Source organism: Mixophyes fleayi, chromosome 3, assembly GCF_038048845.1.
Source record: "Mixophyes fleayi isolate aMixFle1 chromosome 3, aMixFle1.hap1, whole genome shotgun sequence".
In the NCBI taxonomy this organism is placed as follows: Eukaryota; Metazoa; Chordata; class Amphibia; order Anura; family Limnodynastidae; genus Mixophyes; species Mixophyes fleayi.
This window is the reverse complement of record NC_134404.1, coordinates 256,280,493-256,298,797: the sequence shown is the minus strand read 5'-3', so window position 1 is coordinate 256,298,797 and position 18,305 is coordinate 256,280,493. Positions and strand designations below refer to the sequence as shown.

At 41.0% G+C, this 18,305-nt stretch overlaps 1 protein-coding gene across 2 annotated transcripts in view; it reads left to right on the top strand.

Annotated features, from left to right (window-relative positions):
* Positions 1 to 18,305, top strand: part of TRIM67 (tripartite motif containing 67) — a 92,676-nt gene that overhangs the window by 30,430 nt on the left and 43,941 nt on the right. For both annotated transcript variants that reach the window (XM_075203470.1, XM_075203469.1), the window contains exons 2-4: positions 209 to 304; positions 9,210 to 9,332; positions 12,704 to 12,814. In XM_075203470.1, the coding sequence (XP_075059571.1) occupies positions 209 to 304; positions 9,210 to 9,332; positions 12,704 to 12,814 (330 nt within the window). The remainder of the gene's footprint in view (positions 1 to 208; positions 305 to 9,209; positions 9,333 to 12,703; positions 12,815 to 18,305) is intronic.

Sequence of the window (18,305 nt, the reverse complement as noted above, 5' to 3'; positions counted from 1 at the left end):
CTTTGCATTGTAGCATGGTTTTGTCCAGGTGCAAAATTAACTATTTTTTTGTTTTACTTTCCTTAATGAATCAGGTCCTATTTGTTCAGAGCTGAAAATAGAGAATTACTAGTAAAGCATAGCAATCATGTAACAGTTCCTTAAATTAAATTAAATAGATGGAAATTATGTTCATATCTGTTATCTTTCATTTTATCTTGCTACATAGGCACAGCTTTCCCAGGCTTTGAGTGGAATTTCCGATAAAGCAAAGGAAGCCAAAGAATTCTTGGTTCAACTAAAGAACATACTTCAACAAATCCAGGTATAATTTCTGCTCTGCTCTCTTACATAAGTGCTTTGAGGAAGTTATATAACACACCATTGTGTAAGAAGGAGCAAATTATATTAAGTAATTATTTTACCTAGCTATGTTTTATCTTCATTTAGAACCCTTAGAAAAGGTCATGAGGCCAGTAGGCAATACTTTCCCGTAGCAAAATACATAAAACAAAAATTCATGTAGGCAAGTGGCATTTTGATTGTAAGCAGCCATGTAAAGTGAAAGCCCATAACAATGCCATATGTTTAGATTATAGCAAAGCATAACAAAATTAGTGGAAAACACTTAGCTGAACAGATATATTCTGTTGACATCTCTGTGACTACATAGATGCCACTCAGTGAAAAATTTGTCAGGTTGCACCAATGCTATCTTGATTATATTGTACACCATCTGTTCTTAATGTAGCCTCTCAATTCTGAGAGTATTCAGATATTTAGAATTATATATATTGCCTCCATAAACTTGGGAGAACCAATGTTATTTTATTAGTAAAATTTGTTGGTGATAATTTTATCACTTAATAAAACAAAAAAAAGAACCCCCAGGCACTCAACCTTGTGAAAAGCCCCAGCTCTAAGAAATGAGGAACAAACCCTCCTTGTGATAAAACCGAAACAAACAAAAAAAACTAGCGTTGGTGACAATAGTTATAAGAGTTATATCAGTGGGTGCTTAAAAATGAATGCAAAAGATTTACTCACGAGATTCAGAATTCATTACTTCAGATTTCGAGAAAGGCGTATACCTCACAGACATCACATGAGAACTTCACTATTTGAGTATATTTTTGGGATTTTGCTTTTGGGTTTGGGTTTGAACTCATAAATTGAACATCTGGAGCAGGATACACACAATTGTTTATTCTCGAATGGCAAAAATTACTCACAATTAGATTGACATTGGAAATTTTGATTTTAGTATTTAAAATTTGTGGCATTATTGTATACTGTACTCCTGCTAGCAATATTTGATTGCATTGTTTTATATGGATGTTATATTGATTGATTTTTCTTGTATTTACTTTTAAGGACCTAATGACCTATCTCTTGTGTTTCGTGGTTAGTGCTAACACTACGTTTTTTGTTTGTTTAGATAATTTTATTACTATTCATAAAGGAACTAACATATGCCACAAACTTTTGTATATATTTTGGGATCAATAATAAACTAAATAAATGATCTTTGCCTTTTCAAAGGGATATTGCAGTTTAGAGGCATGTGATTATTTTAGACTGCAACAAGTAGGACATTTTTCTACTTTATTATTATTATTATCTTTTATTTATGAGGTGCCACAAAGGGTCCGTACCGCCGTACATAGACCATTGTTACAGAGTTACAATACGTGGCATACAGGGTAGTACAAAAACAAAGTGCAATAAGTATAAACAAGTATCAACTTAGCAGAGAAAAGTGCACATGGCAAAGAGGTAAAAGTGAATTCCAGTGTACAGATAGAAAGGGAAGGATGGAGGTGGGGAGTGAACAAGGGGTTGAGCCTGTGCCCAGTTGAGTGGGCATCACTTACAGGATCAGGGCACAAATAGAGAAGCGGAGGGACGAGAGAAGCGGAGAGATGGGGGCAGGAGTCAAGTGACGAAATGGAGAGAAGAGGCGAAGTCTGAAGGCAAAAGTAAATAGGAGGAAGAGAACATGAGGAAAGGGGACCTTGCTGCAATCAACCTGCGCCAAAACTCACAGAAATGTAAAGTAAATTTAAATTGAAATATTGTCTCTGGGCTATTAGCTAACCTGATGAAATTATTTGAAAATAGCAATAATGGAAGAGCATGCACCTTTTTACCATGTAGGAAAGTTTATCTGTACCTGTAATGCTTACAACACTCTCAAAACTTAACTTGGTCTCAACCTGAGAGCTCCGAGCTTAGTCCCATTGCGGCAGTGGCGAAAGGTGGTGGATGGGAAGCTAGCTTCAAAACCTACTGCAACTGGTTAAGCGGGGCATATTTGTTTATGGCCTGTTATCTGGAGTCACGCCCTGGGGAGTACATGGAGGTACTCAAATACCTCCAAATAAATCACGAGATGTATATGGCATCTTGTCCGGGTGTCTGGTTAGTGTATGGTCATGAGTTTAGGTACACATACAATGCTCACGGGACCCTTTTGTTGGGTTTTTGGGAAGTCGAAACTTGGCTCATGGTCACGGAGGAGGGGCGGGTCAGTTCCTTTCCCGCAGTTAAGAAGCGGCCACCATGGCAGGGGAAGCCTGGCACGCCATTGCCACACATAGGGCAATGTTATGCTTACAATAAGGGACAATGCCTGCGTGGACCGACATGCAGATTTCGCCATACCTGCTCACTCTGTGACGGCGCCCACAAGGCCAAGAATTGTGACAGGGCAGGAAGAGGGGGTGGGAGAAGGTGTTCCCACACCCACTGCCGCTATGTAAGTCCACCTCCCCCATCATTTTGTCTAGTCTGGCCTGTTGGCTTGCCAGGTATCCCCGGCGGGCGGATGCTGAGTTTTTTAGTTCAGGGTTTCCCCGATTGTAAAGCGCTATCGAATATGTTGGCGCTCTATAAATAAATGATGATGATGATGATCTGTGGAGATCTCTCAGGTTAAGAGTCAGCTTTCATTTTTCCCGAGATTTTAGGAGAAAAAGTGTGCAAGGAGGTAGCTCTGGGCCGTATTTGTGGCCCCTTCACAGATCCCCTGATAAAGGACATGGTGATCTCCCCGATTGGCGTGGTGCCTAAAAAGGCACCGGGGAAGTTTCGTCTTATTCAGCACTTGTCCTTTCCACCTGGTGCATCGGTTAATGATGCTATCCCCGAGCGTTACTGCACCGTAGCCTTCAAAGCTGCACTGGACCTGGTGCATAGTTTTGGTAATGGGGCACTATTGGTGAACGTGGATATTGAGCCCATGTTCCGGCTGCTCCCCTTGCACCCCGACTCCTTTCACTTCATGGGATTTAAAATGGAGGACGGTTTCTATGTGGACAAAGGCCTCCCCATGGGATGCGCAGTGTCTTGCTCCTTTTTCAAGTGCTTTAGTACCTTCCTACACCTTCCTACACTGGTGTGTGACCGCGGGTACAGGGCACCATGTGGTCGCCCACTATTTGGACGACTTCCTGGTTATGGGTCCGGGTCGGTCTGCAACCTGTGGAGAGGTGTTATTTTCCCTAATAGCCCTTTTCAACTCTATGGGTGTCCCAGTGGCTCATGATAAGATGGAGGGTTCCATGACCTGGTTATCTTGTCTGTGGATTGAAATTTACACCGAGTTGGGCCTGTGTAGGTTGCCGGCCGAGAAAATGCAACGATACTTTCACTGGTTAATGAGGCAAAGGAATCTACGAGGATATGCTTGAGGAAGGCACAATCCCTGCCTGGCATGTTCAAATTCACTTGCAGAGTGATAACGATGGGCAGAATCTTTTGCCGCAAGTTAGAGTTTCACCCGTCCCCATTGTCACATACCCCTGTCTCAGGAGATCAGTCTAGTCAGGAGTTGCTGTTCATGGACACCGCAGGTTCGGTCGGGTTTGGGGCATACTTCGCCGGTGACTGGTGCATGTCACGCTGAGTGGGTTTGTGCTGGTCATACAGTGAACCTGGTTCTGCTGGAGCTTTTCCCCATCATAATTGCTGTAGAGTTGTTGACTGACAGATTTCAGGGCAAGCAGGTGGTCTTCTGGTGCGACTATTTGGGGGTAGTGCAAGTCATTAATAAGCAGAGTGTTTCCTCTCCCCCAGTTATCTGCCTCCTGCGCCGGCTTGTACTGTGTTGCCTTTGCCACGATATCTCCTTTAGTGCTCAACACGTACCCAGCATGGAGAATAGCCTTGTCTAGAGGTAACTGGGACAAGTTCCGAGCTCTCGCACCTTAGGCATCCCTTACCGGTTCCTCCTGTCTTGCTTATGTCTGGTAGATTGCAAGGCTGGAGCGAGGAGTCTTCCAGAGTCCTCTTTAGCGCCTTCTACTCTGAGGAGGTATCGGTTCACCTGGCGGGAGTGGCTGTCGTTTCGGAATGGAGATCCTAGTGGGAGTGGAGATGGGCATGCCCGAATTCAGAATTTTGTATGGGCTGGCTATAATGCCGTTAAGTCAGTTATTTCCTCCTCCCTCGCAGGTATTTCCTTTTTCTCCTGATTGTACAGTTTGGCTGATGTGACAAAAGGATTCTTGTTACTAGAGCCCTGCGTGTTTGGGCGTGGAAGCACCCCGTCCTCCCTGATGGCAGGAGACCTGTGAGTCATGAGCTTTTAAGGTATTTTCTAGGTTATTTTTCACGAGTGGAGCGTGACCCCTACGAGTGTAGCCTATTCAGCTCGGCCTTTGTCATGCTGTTCTTCGGCGCATTCCGGGTGAGCGAGTTGGTGACTTCCAGGCAGTCGGCTCCGCTCTTTGGGATGTTAGCGTGAATGTGGTTTTGTCACCTCACACGATCTCTTGCATTGTACAGCAGTCCAAGACAGATCAGCTAGGAAGGGGTCATTGGGTTACGCTGTCGCCCTGGTTTACTTGCGAGGTTTGCCCTCTGAAGTTAATCACCAATTTTGCAGTGCTTAGGCCAAGTGATGCATTACCTTGGCTAGTGGCTAATGCATCATGACAGGTCCCCCCTCAGCAGGGGCGGATTGGGAACTTAAAGTGGCCCTGGAAAAAAGTCTGAAAGTGGCCTCATGTGGGAGGGGCCAAATAAATTGTAGGCGGGGCTCAGTATATGTGTGCACCCAGTGTGTGTGCCCGTGTGTGTGCCCAGAGTATGTGTGCCCAGTGTGTGTACCTGTATACGTGTGTCCTGTTCTTGTCATTTTCACCTCCTGTAGCTGCTGGTGTCTTTAGCTCAGTTGCTGCTTGTCTGGATCCTGGAATGTTTGAGGACCTATTTGGAAAAAAAATGGGTACATGAAATTTAGAAAACTCCAACCATCCCCGGCATTAAATCAATAGCATATACATCTACTAAATAGCCATCGTCTCCCCAAACTCAGCACCACATTCAATTAATAGACCCCAAGCTTCCCCATCTTAAATTAATAGGCCCCACCAATAAATGAAATTGCCCCACCATCATCCCACAAATAAGATATTACCCATTAAATAATTAGCCCCCACCCAAACACCACCATTAATTTAATAGCCTACCTCCCACATAAATGATATTAAGAAACCTCCTCACACTCTCTTTTAAGAACCCCCCTCCCTTCCATCCCTTGCACTTAATATTAAGAACCCCTCTTCACACTATATATATATATATATATATATATAATTATATTTTTTTATTTTATTTTTTAAAAGCCCCCCATCACACTCACACACTATATTAACATACCCCTCCTTCCCTCACACACTATCTATATACTAAAAGCCCCCCCCCAATCACGTACTGTATTAACATACCTCTCCTCTCCCCTCCCACTTACACTTACCTTGTAACATCCGCTGTCTGAGAGATGCAGACAGCCTCTCCTGCCACTCTGCATGTCTGGCTGCTTCCTCCTATCAGTGCTATAGATAGGAGTCACATGGGATGTGCATCACGTGACAGGTGCCACCCCATGTGACTCCTGTCTATAGCTCTGATAGGAGGAAGCAGCCAGACACAGGGATCCGCGCCGTGGCCACATTCAGGAAGGTGGCTGGTCCCGAAGGAGGGGCCAGCCATCCACTGCCACACAGACCCCCTCCGCTAGCACCCGTTCCGGGGGGGGGGAGCGGGGACTTACAATTTTTATTTTTTTTAAAAAAAAAAAATACATGCAGCGGCCTCCTGAGGCCAGCGGCCTACCGGGAAAAGTCCCGGTAGGTTGTATGGCCAATCCGCCCCTGCCCCTCACGCAGTATCAGTTCACGGTGGTGTTTAAACACGCACTTGACGCCCTGGGTTTGACTAGGCACTCATTCATTCAGTATAGGTGCGGCTACGTCCACTGCTCTGGATGGGAAGTCAGGTCCATATATTCAGAAGTTGGGCAGATGGAAGTCCACTGCATATCGGCAGTACGTGAGACCCTCTCTTCTCTCTTGAACTCTTCTTCATCTCAATTTCCAGGGTGGACACAGGACCTGGTTGCTTGCTGCTTTTGGGGTCAGAGGCGCAAAGGGATTTCTCCGGATTTTCCTATAAAAGTGGGCCTGATTGGCTGTTGTCACCACAAGGTTTTTTCAGTTTTACCTTCGCCTGTGTTGCCCGCCCCTTTCGTATTCTCCTCTTCGTTCCCCCTTTTCTTACCTTTTTCTCTTTGTACGTGAGTGGGTCTCGTGGGCCCTGGCATGCAGTAGGCTTCTAGGCATGCGGGCCTATGTGATTTCGGTGTTTCTGTGTGGTGCTTTAACTGTTCTGTTTTTTGCTGCCTTGCAGTGCATGGAAGTCCACTGACGATCTGGGTCCTTGGTCACTTGTTTGTCCATTATGCTACTTTGCACCGAGCAGCCGCTGATACAACTCCGTTCCCTTGCACAGTAGTGGTTTCTTGAATAGGTCGGAGGGAAATGAGGTGGTCGAGTTTCAAAGGGCTAATGTCGCAAGAAACAGCAAAGCATGGGGTTCCCCATATTCTAGTGATTCATTTGAGAGGGGGGGTGATGTCAGGAAAGTTAAATCTATTGAGCGACAATTGGCTGTATTGTCCGACCTGGAATGGATGCATGCCTCCTGGCCTGAACTTTTTCTGTGCTGGTCCGACATAGTTCTCCGGTTACGATGGAGATCCTTTTCAGATGGGAGGAAGGCAGACAGGGTCCATAAAAAAGTTAATGCTGTCACAGCAAATTATATCCAGTACATTGGAGGTATTAGAATAGAACACCCGGGTATTAATTTTCAGGACCCAGCCCTATATAGACTTAATGGGGTGCGTTTGACAGACAGCGGCCTCAGTGTTTTCATAGCAGAAATATATTCGGTTTTGAGCGAGTTAGTTTGGCGTTAGGATGGAGGCGGGCCTAGGTTCAGGAGGAAACGGCAGGGGAACACTATACAGGATAAACAAGGCGGGTGAAGCGCACATTCATAGTAGCAAGCTTTTGGAACCCGTTCCCTAAGAAGAGTCGGCTTAGGTTTGGTGCAAGTACAGTTCCTTCGGGCTGGCTTGCGGAGCATTACATTTAGCCCAGAGGGGTGCAGGCTCCGGGGCACCTGGTGGATGGTTGTCCCTTTAACATACAAATGCTAAGGTGCGTTTACAGATAGACAAGGCAGAGTACAGTGTTCTCCCGCATAATAGCAGTTATTTAAATAAAATAATTTAATTTGCCAACAAAGTTGGTGTGGTGTGGTGTCTTTTATTATAGCACATAAGGTTTAAAGTTTAGAGACAAATCAACCGTTAAGCATTTTAATAAAACTGAGGGATGAATTAAGCCAGAGGGGAAAATAAAAGCTGAGGTTTGTACATAATGGTGTGGTCCACTGAGGGTTAACAAAAACAAGAAGGTGTGGTGATGATCAGGGATAGTGTCACAAAGGGGAGGAACAGAGGAATAGGTTAAAAGAACTGAGAGGAGCTGGAGTAGCTCTATTGGCTCCAGGACAAGCATCCCTCCCATTCCCGACTCCTGGATCCAGTTCGCTTCCTGGTTGAGATGTCTTGTTACCTTCTGTTTTTTAAATATGCGAAGCCTGGTTATCTCACAGGCAGGTGCTGAAACAGCAAGGAAAATAGGTTGGGCCAACCTGGAGTGCAGGCTGTAGTATGGTATCAGGGCTGGTCCAGCCCGGTGGTATATTGGGCTGACATGGAACGTGGCCCGTGTATTGGTACGGGTGCTGGTTAAGCCCCGGAGGTAGGTTGGGCCAACCTGGAGTGCAGGCTGTGGGATGGTACGAGGCTGGTGGAGCCTCGGAGATAAGTTGGGCTGACCTGGAGCACAGGCTGTGGTATTGGTACAGGTGATGGTTAAGCCCCGGAGATAGGTTGGGCTGCCCTGGAGTGCCAGCCTTGGTATTGGTACGGATGCTGGTTAAGCCCTGGAAGTAGGTTGAGCCAACCTGGAGCACAGGCCGTGGTATTTGTACAGGTGCCAGTTAAGCCCAGAGGTATGTTGAGCAAACCAAGAGCACGGGCCTTGGTTTCACTCACTGGTGCAGGTTTGACGTGGCAGGGGAACACTGTACAGGATAAACAAGGTTGATGAAGCGCACATTCATAGCAGCAGGTTTTTTGAACCCATTCCCTTTGAAGAGTCGGGTTAGGTTCGGTGCAAGTAAAGCTACTCCGGGCTGGCTTGCGGAGCATTACGGTTAGGCCTGAGGGGTGTGGGTTCCGGGGCACCTGGGGGACAGTTGTCCCTTTAACATATAAATGCTAAGGTGTGCTTACGGATAGACAAGGCGGAGTACAGTGTTCTCCCGCCACCATAATAGCAGTTATTTTAAAAAAGAGATTCATTTCCAAACAAAGTTGGTGTGGTGTCTTTTATTTAAGCACATAAGGCTTAAGGTTAAGACAAAAGGTCTAACGTTATGTCATCAACCGTTAAGCATTTTATGGCTTTACCAAGCGCTAACTTTCTTTGAAAAAAGAAAACGTAGGATCACTTTTACAATAAACGGAGCTTCACATTATACTATGTAATATTGGGTATAAAAATATTTCAGTGCATTTCCTCTTGATATTTTTGAGCAAAACAAAAAAAAAACTTTAACGGTAAAATAAAATGTTACTGTACTCCATTCCAGCAGTCAAGGGGTTAACAAATGAAGACAAAAAACGGCTTTCAAATTAATATTTATGCATAGGATTTTTACACAATATTTTTACAGAGCATATTCTAGAATAGAGGAATGCAAATCTAAATATTCATCTTTACCAATATATTTTTCTTTGTTTTTAGACTTCATCTCATCCTATTTTTTCAGTTTAGCTAACACCTTTTGCATGATTGACATTCTTGTAGGAAAATGGTCTGGAGTATGAAGCATGCTTGGTTGCTCAATGTGATGCTCTAGTGGATGCATTAAATCGTCAGAAAGCGAAGTTACTCACCAAAGTCACTAAAGAACGAGAACATAAATTCAAGGTGAGTAGCCATATCCAAACTTTGAGCAAGCAGATAGACATTGAATATAATAATATGACACATTAACCTGCTATGATAGTAAGTGAAATCATTACTTTTGATAAGCATTTACTATTTTACTTAGAGCTTACTTGGGTTTTACATAATGCATTTTTTTTTTTTTTGCTGGATTTGATATATTCTGCTTCTTTTGGCAAGTTATCATAACTGTCTAATAAAACAGGAAACCTGCCACAGTCTTGGCGTACTGCCTCCTTCCTGCATGATGTCTGACCGGAATGTGTAGGGTTAATATAGAATCTCATTATAGAGATAGCTATTTTTATTTATTTTTATTAACATTTGTTTATATAGCGCCAGCATATTCTGTAGTGCTTGACAATTGAGAACAAACACAGAAATCAGGCAGAGAGCTGTTTGAGCGTAGAAAGAGAACATATGTAATTCTTCTATGAACTGTGTAAAGGGTGGCAATCAGGTAGCATAGCCTATGGAGGTTGAGAGGGTGAATTGGGAATTTGATAAGCTTGCCTGAAAACGCAAGTTTTCTGGGTATACTTGAAAATGTGGTGGCTAGAGGAAAGTCTTTTTGTGCAAGGAACGGTATTTCACAGTCATGTAACCAGAAATGGGCACAGGTAATGAGAGTGAATGGAAGACACATATCTTTCGCAGGGCAGAAGGATCAATTTGGGAGATAATTTCAAACAAGTTAAGAGATATATGTTGGTGCAGTTTTATATGTTAGTAGAAGTATATTGTTATATAATATATATTATATATATTATATATAATAAATATTAATATTAATATATATTATATATATTATATATAATATATATTAAGTATATATATTATATTGCATGAGTAAAATACAGGCAACCAATGTAGGGACTGACAGCGGAGCAGCAATAGAAGAACATTTTACAATTAAAATTAGTCTAGCCGTTGCATTCTAAATATATTGTAGGGTTGAAATTCTGGTTAAGGAAAGATGAATAAGGAGGGAATTGCAATAGTCAATGCAGGAAATTATGATTGCATGAATTAAAGTTTTTGCAGTGTCTTATGTGAGATACATGCATTTTCTGGAATTGTTTCTTAGATGTATGTAACAGAATTTGTATATAGATTGGATGTGGGGAATAAGGGACAGGTCTAAGACAAAGATAAAATCGGAGAGCTTGATGTGTAGGGTTTAATGTTTTATCAACAGAAATACAGATGTCAGTTAGGTAGCTTCTATTAGCTCATGGTAATATTATTAGCTTGGTTCTTGAAACAATGAGTTTGAGGTGGCAGGAGGACATCCCAGATACAAAAGCAGAAAGATAATTTGCAATGCAGGCCAACACAGATGGTGAGGCATCCAAAGAGTATAAATAATCTTGAGAATCATCTGCATAGAAATGATACTGAAATGCAAAGAAAGTGGTATAGATAAAAAAATAGCAGAGGACCAAGGACTGAGCCTTGTGGAATTCCAACTGATAGAGGAAGCGATGAGTTAGTGGATTGAGAGATACTCAAATATTTAAAGAACTATTTGATAAGTAGGATGGGAACCAGGGTAGAACAATGTCCTGAAAACCTTTTGAATGTAGTGTTTAAAAGAGAAGAGAGTGGTCAACAGTATCAAATACTGCACAGAGATAAAGGAGAACTAGAAGTAAGTAATTTCTGTTAGATTTAGCAGTGATTAAATGCAGTGTCTGTGTAGTGTTGGGAACTAAAACATGACTGAGGAGGTTACAATAAGTTGTGTGTGTGAAGAATGGAAGCATGTGAAACGAGTAGGTTAGCCTCTCAAGGAAAGGCTACAGGTAAGGCAATGTCTGATTGTGTGAGTTATGTTTCTGTTATTGCTTTTATTTTTAGGTGACAGATTGACAATATTACAGTTAAGAAATAAAAAGAGGAAAACATTCATGAGTGTTAATTAGAAGGAAATGGAGTAGTGGTGGGGAAATATGGATAAAGAAGCGTGATGCAGGTAGAGTGAAGGATGTTATAGCTCTAAGAATAATGCCATAGAAGTATATTATGAAAACAATTTGTTAAACATTTTAGGACTTCAGAATAACTAATAGAAGTGTAATGGAAAAAAACTAGAAAGAAAAATGAAAATAAAATTAGCAAAGTACTTTTCCAGAGTTGTAAGATATGGACTGCAGTGTTCAGTTAGAGTGTGGTTATTTTATGCAGCACTTTATATATTTTTTGCACTAAATACTGAATATTAGAAAACATGTTGATGTTTCTGCAATGGTTTTTGACACACAACTGTAAAATGTTCTTCATCAAGTATAAAGGATCCAGTGGAAACTTTAATGCCCAGTCTAAGACTTTTTCTTTTTTTTGTGAATGTTAACTAACATGGTATTTTTATTGATTTGGTATGTTGAAAAGGACATCAAAATGTGGAGGCAACTGGAAGTTTGGTTTCCTAAATATTATATTAAAAACATTATGCTAGAGTAATAGCTTGTTGCAGGCTGGAGAAAGCCTTTTGAAGATGGATAGCCAATGATAAATGACCACTTTACTTTAATTGTCATGTCCTTTCCAATGAACCTTCATACAGTAGGTTTGTGGCTATTATTATTCAGATATGAGCACATATATTAACATTAGAAAAGCACTTATGAGACACCAGCCTGTAGGTTTCATGAACAACGCATAGGAGACTTTCTAGAGACACTGGCTGTCCTTGACTGGCATAGCATTGTGCTTTTCAACAAGAATAAGTGTTCCTGCTTCCTCTTGTGAGACTATGCCACTTAATTGATTATAATTCATTTTTGTTGATTTTTAAATAAGTGTTCAATGCAAACCTCAAAACATTAAAATGTTACTATTCGGAGAATATGGAGAGGTGTCCAATAAAATGTAAAAAAAAAAGCAGCGCACTCCTTTGAAGAGTTGCTGTGTCATGCACTGACTGGATAGTTTTAAATCTACAGAACTATTTTTTCCATTTATACAATTTTTGTATTTTTATTTCAATTATTGCACTCCATATAGATGGAATGGACATCTTCAACAAATGTTGCTGAACTATGCTTCCTATAAAACTCAGCAAAACACGGATGTTGAGATTCAAGAGGGTTCTCTAAAGCTGACTTTGAGTAACACAGAGCCTGAAGTTTTCCCACTTTGGAGAGCACAGTCACCAACTTGTCACTATTTAGTCAATCACTTGCATTATACTGTAGTACATTTGAAGAAAAAACAAATAAATTGATGAGCCATAAATAGACATGTGATAGTTAAACAATACTTCTAAAACTTCATCTTGCAGCTATACAATCTCAAAGTACTCCTCATCCTTTTGAAAGGGCATTATTTGAAATGTGTGACTTTACTTTCAGGTTGTTTGGGACCAGATAAATCATTGTACATTAAAGCTACGCCAGTCGACAGGACTGATGGAATATTGCCTTGAAGTAATCAAAGAAAATGATCCGTCTGGCTTCTTACAGGTACAAGTACAGTATATTCCTTATTGACAAATAAAATGATATTTGATATTCAAGGCACTGTTGTTACATCATACTTGCCTACTTCCCCAGACTCACATCAGAGTAGGCCATCATCTCGGATCCAACTTCACATTTGTCTGAAGTGGATTGGTTTTGATGACACACTCATTTACCTCGCTGCTCGATGGCCTGAAACACGTCATTGTGCAATTGGTGATGCAAATCGTTTTATCATGCACCACACTTGCTCAGGATGACTAAAAGCTCTATTTAACAGGAGGTAGCAAGCAATTTCATTGAGCTTGTGATTTCACTGCTTTTTTTATTTCAAGTGCTGTTTTTGTTTAAAGTGTGGAGTTGGTTCCAGTAAGGATTGCTGTGCTGTGCTGAGAGAGTGATATAGTTTGGGGAATTATTCTGTGTGTTTATTGAACGGGATTCGTTTTTCTGTGTGTTTATTAAGTGTCTTTTTTTTTTTTTTTTTCCTTCTCTCTTTTAGAGCTAGTGGGTGTGGTTTAATTGCATAGTTGATACAGCTGGTTAGTGCAAGCTCTATTTAACAGGAGGTAGCAAGCGATTTCATTGAGCTTGTGATTTCACTGCTTTTTTGATTTTAAGTGCTGTTTTTGTTTAAAGTGTGGAGTTGGTTCCAGTAAGGAGTTAAATCCAGGAAGCGGTTTAATCTGGTAAGTGGCTAGGAAAGGCTAGTACTAAAGTTCACTGTAGGCTATAAGAAGTTAGGTTAGCCATAATAAGATGAGTAGTTGCAGGCTTGATGATCTCACTCAATGCATATCTTGTCATATGTATGCACACTTGGAGCAAGTGTTCCAAGGTTTATACCTCTGTGAGAAATGTGAGCAATTGGTCTCTTTGGAAGCCCAGGTAACTGATCTAAAGCAGACCATTGCAACATTGAGAGACATTGCCAACCTGGAGCAGAGTTTACAGCTCACAGTTGATGCGTTATCTGAGCAGGGTGGAGCAGAGACAGAGGAGGATGCACAGGTAGGCAGCTGGGTAACAGTTACTAGGGGTAGCAGAGGGAGGAAGAGGCAGGCCAGTTCTGAGCTAGGCAATCCCAGCAGATTTGCCAGATTGGATGAAGATACTGTGGAAGGCAGTTTAGAATTGGTAGAGTTGGATGACACTGCTTCCTCTAGCAACCAGGGGAATGGTCTCTTCAGCACAGAGGGGACCAAAGTTACTCAGGGACCCAGGCAGATTGTGGTGGTAGGGGATTCAATTATTAGGAAGGTAGATAGGGCAATCTGTTACCGGGACCGTGCATGCCGAACAGTGTGTTGTCTCCCGGGTGCTCGGGCTCGGCATATTGCAGATCGGGTGGACAGATTGTTGGGAGGGGCTGGGAATGACCCAGCGGTTTTGGTGCATGTTGGCACCAATGACCGAGTTAGAGGAAGAAGGGGTGTCCTAAAGAATGATTTCAGGGACATAGGTCGCAAACTTAAGGCAAGGACATCCAAGGTAGTATTTTCGGAAATACTACCTGTGCCACGCGCTAGTCCAGGGAGGCAGCGGGAGATTAGGGAGGTTAATGCGTGGCTAAAAGATTGGTGTAGGAAGGAGGGTTTTGGATTCTTAGAGCACTGGGCTGATTTCTCGGTCAGTTGCCATCTTTATTGTCGTGATGGATTGCATCTGAATGAGGAGGGGGCTGCTGTGCTAGGGGAGAGGATGGTTAGAAGGTTGGAGGAGATTTTAAACTAGACTCCGGGGGGGAGGGGCAAGCAAGTATTTATGCAGATAGACATTGAGAGTAGTAAGGAGGAATTTAACAAGAGTAAAGGGGGTGGAGAGGGGGGAAAGGGAAGCATAGCCGATAAGGAGCGGCCCTTTTTAAAGCAAAAAGAAATACCTAAGGGAGGCAATAGACTTAAGTGTATGCTTGCAAATGCAAGAAGACTGACAGGTAAAATGGGGGAGTTAGAACTAGTAGCAATGAATGAGCAGTATGATATTATAGGTATTACTGAGACCTGGTTGGATGATACACATGACTGGGCAGTCAACTTGGAAGGCTAGTCTCTCTTCAAGAGGGATAGGGTAAATAAAAGGGGAGGAGGAGTATGTCTTTATATTAAGCCAGAATTAAAACCAAGTATTCAGGAAGTTATATACGAGAATATTGGTGATAATATAGAGGCATTGTGGGTGGAAATATCCAGCGGAGGAAAAAGTTCAGAGAAGTTTCTGATAGGGATATGCTATAAACCGCCAGATATTAGTACGATTGAGGAAGCCCAACTTCTACAGCAAATTGAAAAGGCTACACAACTAGGTCAAATTTTAATTATGGGGGATTTTAATTATCCGGACATTGATTGGAGTACTGAGACCTGCGGTACAGCTAGGGGAAATAGGTTTCTGAGCACGCTAAAAGACCATTACATGTCCCAATTAGTTGAGGAACCAACTAGGAACCGGACTATACTGGACCTAGTAATAACAAACAATGTAGACGTAATATCAAATATTCAAGTAAAGGAGCACTTGGGAAACAGTGATCATAATATGGTCTCATTTGAAATTACTTTCCAGAAACAACAGTATAAGGGATCAACTAGGACTTTAAACTTTTAAAAAGGCAAATTTTAATATGCTAAAGGAGTCTATAAAGAGCATAGACTGGGACAAAGCCTTTGAAGGAAAAAATACGGAAGAAATGTGGGCTGTCTTTAAAATGTTGTTGGAAACATACACGTATAAGTTCATTCCTATGGGAAATAAATGTAAAAGAATTAAGTCTAAACCAATGTGGCTAAATAAAAAGGTAAGGGAAGAAATGCAAAGGAAGAAGCGTGCATTTAAATTGTTTAAGTCTGAAGGGTCAGAGGAGTCCTTTCATAGGTACAAGGAATGTAATAAAACATGCAAAAAGGAAATTAGATTGGCTAAATTAGAAAATGAAAGGCACGTTGCAAAAGAAAGTAAGACAAACCCCAAAAAGTTTTTTAAGTATATAAATGGCAAAAGGATTAAAAAAGATAATATAGGACCCCTAAGAAGTGAGATGGGTGAATTGATAAATGATACTAAGGAAAAAGCAGAGATATTAAACACGTTCTTTTCTTCAGTATTTACCAGAGAGGAACAAATGGCAGGAGTAATGCATAAAAATGGAAATGAAACCATGCCATTAATTAATACTTGGTTGTCAGAGGAAGAAGTCCAAAGGCGACTGAAGAATATTAAGATAAATAAAGCTCCAGGTCCAGATGGCATACACCCAAGGGTCCTTATGGAGTTAAACTCGGAAATAGCTAGACCGCTATTCTTAATTTTCAGAGATTCAATCTCATCAGGCTCAGTACCAAGGGATTGGCGAATAGCAGATGTGGTGCCGTTGTTTAAAAAGGGGACGAGATCACAACCAGAGAATTATAGACCTGTAAGCCTGACATCAATAGTGGGGAAACTACTGGAAGTAATTTTAAGGGACAGTATTCAGGATTACTTGGTATGCAATAAAATTATTAGTGGTAATCAACATGGATTTGTGAGGGATAGGTCATGTCAAACTAATCTAATTAGTTTCTACGAGGAAGTTAATGGGAACTTAGACCAGGGCAGGACAGTAGATGTGGTCTACTTAGATTTTGCAAAGGCCTTTGATACAGTGCCACACAAGAGGTTAATTTACAAAATAAGGGAACTGGGTCTAGAAATCAAAATTTGTACTTGGATCGAAAACTGGTTAGAGAATAGGGAACAGAGAGTTGTGATAAATGGAACATTTTCTAATTGGTCAAAGGTCTTAAGTGGAGTACCTCAAGGTTCCGTGCTGGGACCACTCCTTTTTAATATATTTATTAATGACCTTGGTGATGGTTTAGAGAGTAAAGTTTCTATTTTTGCAGATGACACTAAACTCTGTAAGGTAATAAAATCAGAGCAAGATGTAGCTTCTCTACAGAGGGACTTAAATAAACTGGAGGATTGGGTGGCTAAATGGAATATGAGGTTTAACACAGATAAATGTAAGGTTATGCATTCAGGGATCAAAAACAAGAATGTAATCTATAAATTAAATGGAATTAATTTGGGAGAATCTATAATGGAAAAGGATTTGGGAGTGCTCGTAGACAGTAGACTTAGCAATAGTGCTCAATGTCAAGCAGCAGCTGCAAGGGCAAACAAAGTATTGGCATGCATAAAAAGGGGCATAGATGCAAGGGAAGACAGTGTAATTTTGCCACTGTATAAATCGTTGGTAAGACCTCATCTTGAATATGCAGTACAGTTCTGGACACTACTCTATAAAAAAGATAATTTGGAACTAGAAAGGGTTCAGAGAAGGGCAACAAAATTGATAAAGGGTATGGAGTCATTAAGTTATGAGGAAAGGTTAGCCAGTTTAGGCATGTTTACTTTAGAAAAGAGGCGTCTAAGGGGAGATATGATTACTATGTACAAATACATTAGGGGTCAATACAGAGAGCTTTCATGGGAACTTTTTACCCCAAGGACCATACACAGGACTCGTGGTCATCCCCTAAGGTTAGAGGAGAGGAAATTTCACAACCAGCAAAGGAAGGGGTTCTTTACAGTAAGGGCAGTCAAGATATGGAATTCATTGCCAGGGAAGGTTGTGGTGGCAGATTCAATAGATATGTTTAAGAAAGGGTTAGACAAATTTTTAGCGGAAAGGTGTATCCAAGGATACGACCGTTAATTTAAAATAAAGGATAGTAGTGGATATAGGGTAAAAATTGGATTGCAATATTGAGTCTGGGGGGATTTTCAAAATTGAAACAGATGGGCGGTTGCCTACTCTGGATTAATTTCAAATATAAGTGCAGGATCGCAGGAGATCCAAAATAGGTTGAACTTGATGGACTGGTGTCTTTTTTCAACCTCATCAACTATGTTACTATGTTACTATTTTTTTTATATTAAAGGTACACTAAACTCACACTTCTGTCTAATTGTGCCTACTACATGGAAATTAATATTGTTAGACAGTGATTTATATTACCTAACAGTGGTTCACAATCTATTTTAGCACACAGAACCCTAAAAAAGCTACAGAACTCCTATTTGTCATATGTCGCCACATGAATTTTAAATTGTACATAAAACTTTAAATTGCAAGACAATTATGAAAAATAATATTGACAGGAGGGATTTGGGAGGAGATAAAAGGATTGTGGACCAGAGTCCAAGACAATGGCTTTTTTGTGAGTAGTGAACTAAAAGCAATCTTTTTAACGTCTAGAAAGTATATAAACTCCTTTAACAATTATATTGCCTACATTTATATTAAAAAGATACAAAGGGCAATCAAAAAGTAGAGTTCGTGTTCCAAAATTTCATCAGCAGGTTTGCATAACAAACCTACTAATATGTACACATATTTTAAAGTTAGGTTAAAATATTTTAATATAATTCAGTGTTATCTATAACTAGAATGCATCAGCCACATCAAATAGGCACACATGCAATAATTATACAATAATGCATATGTATA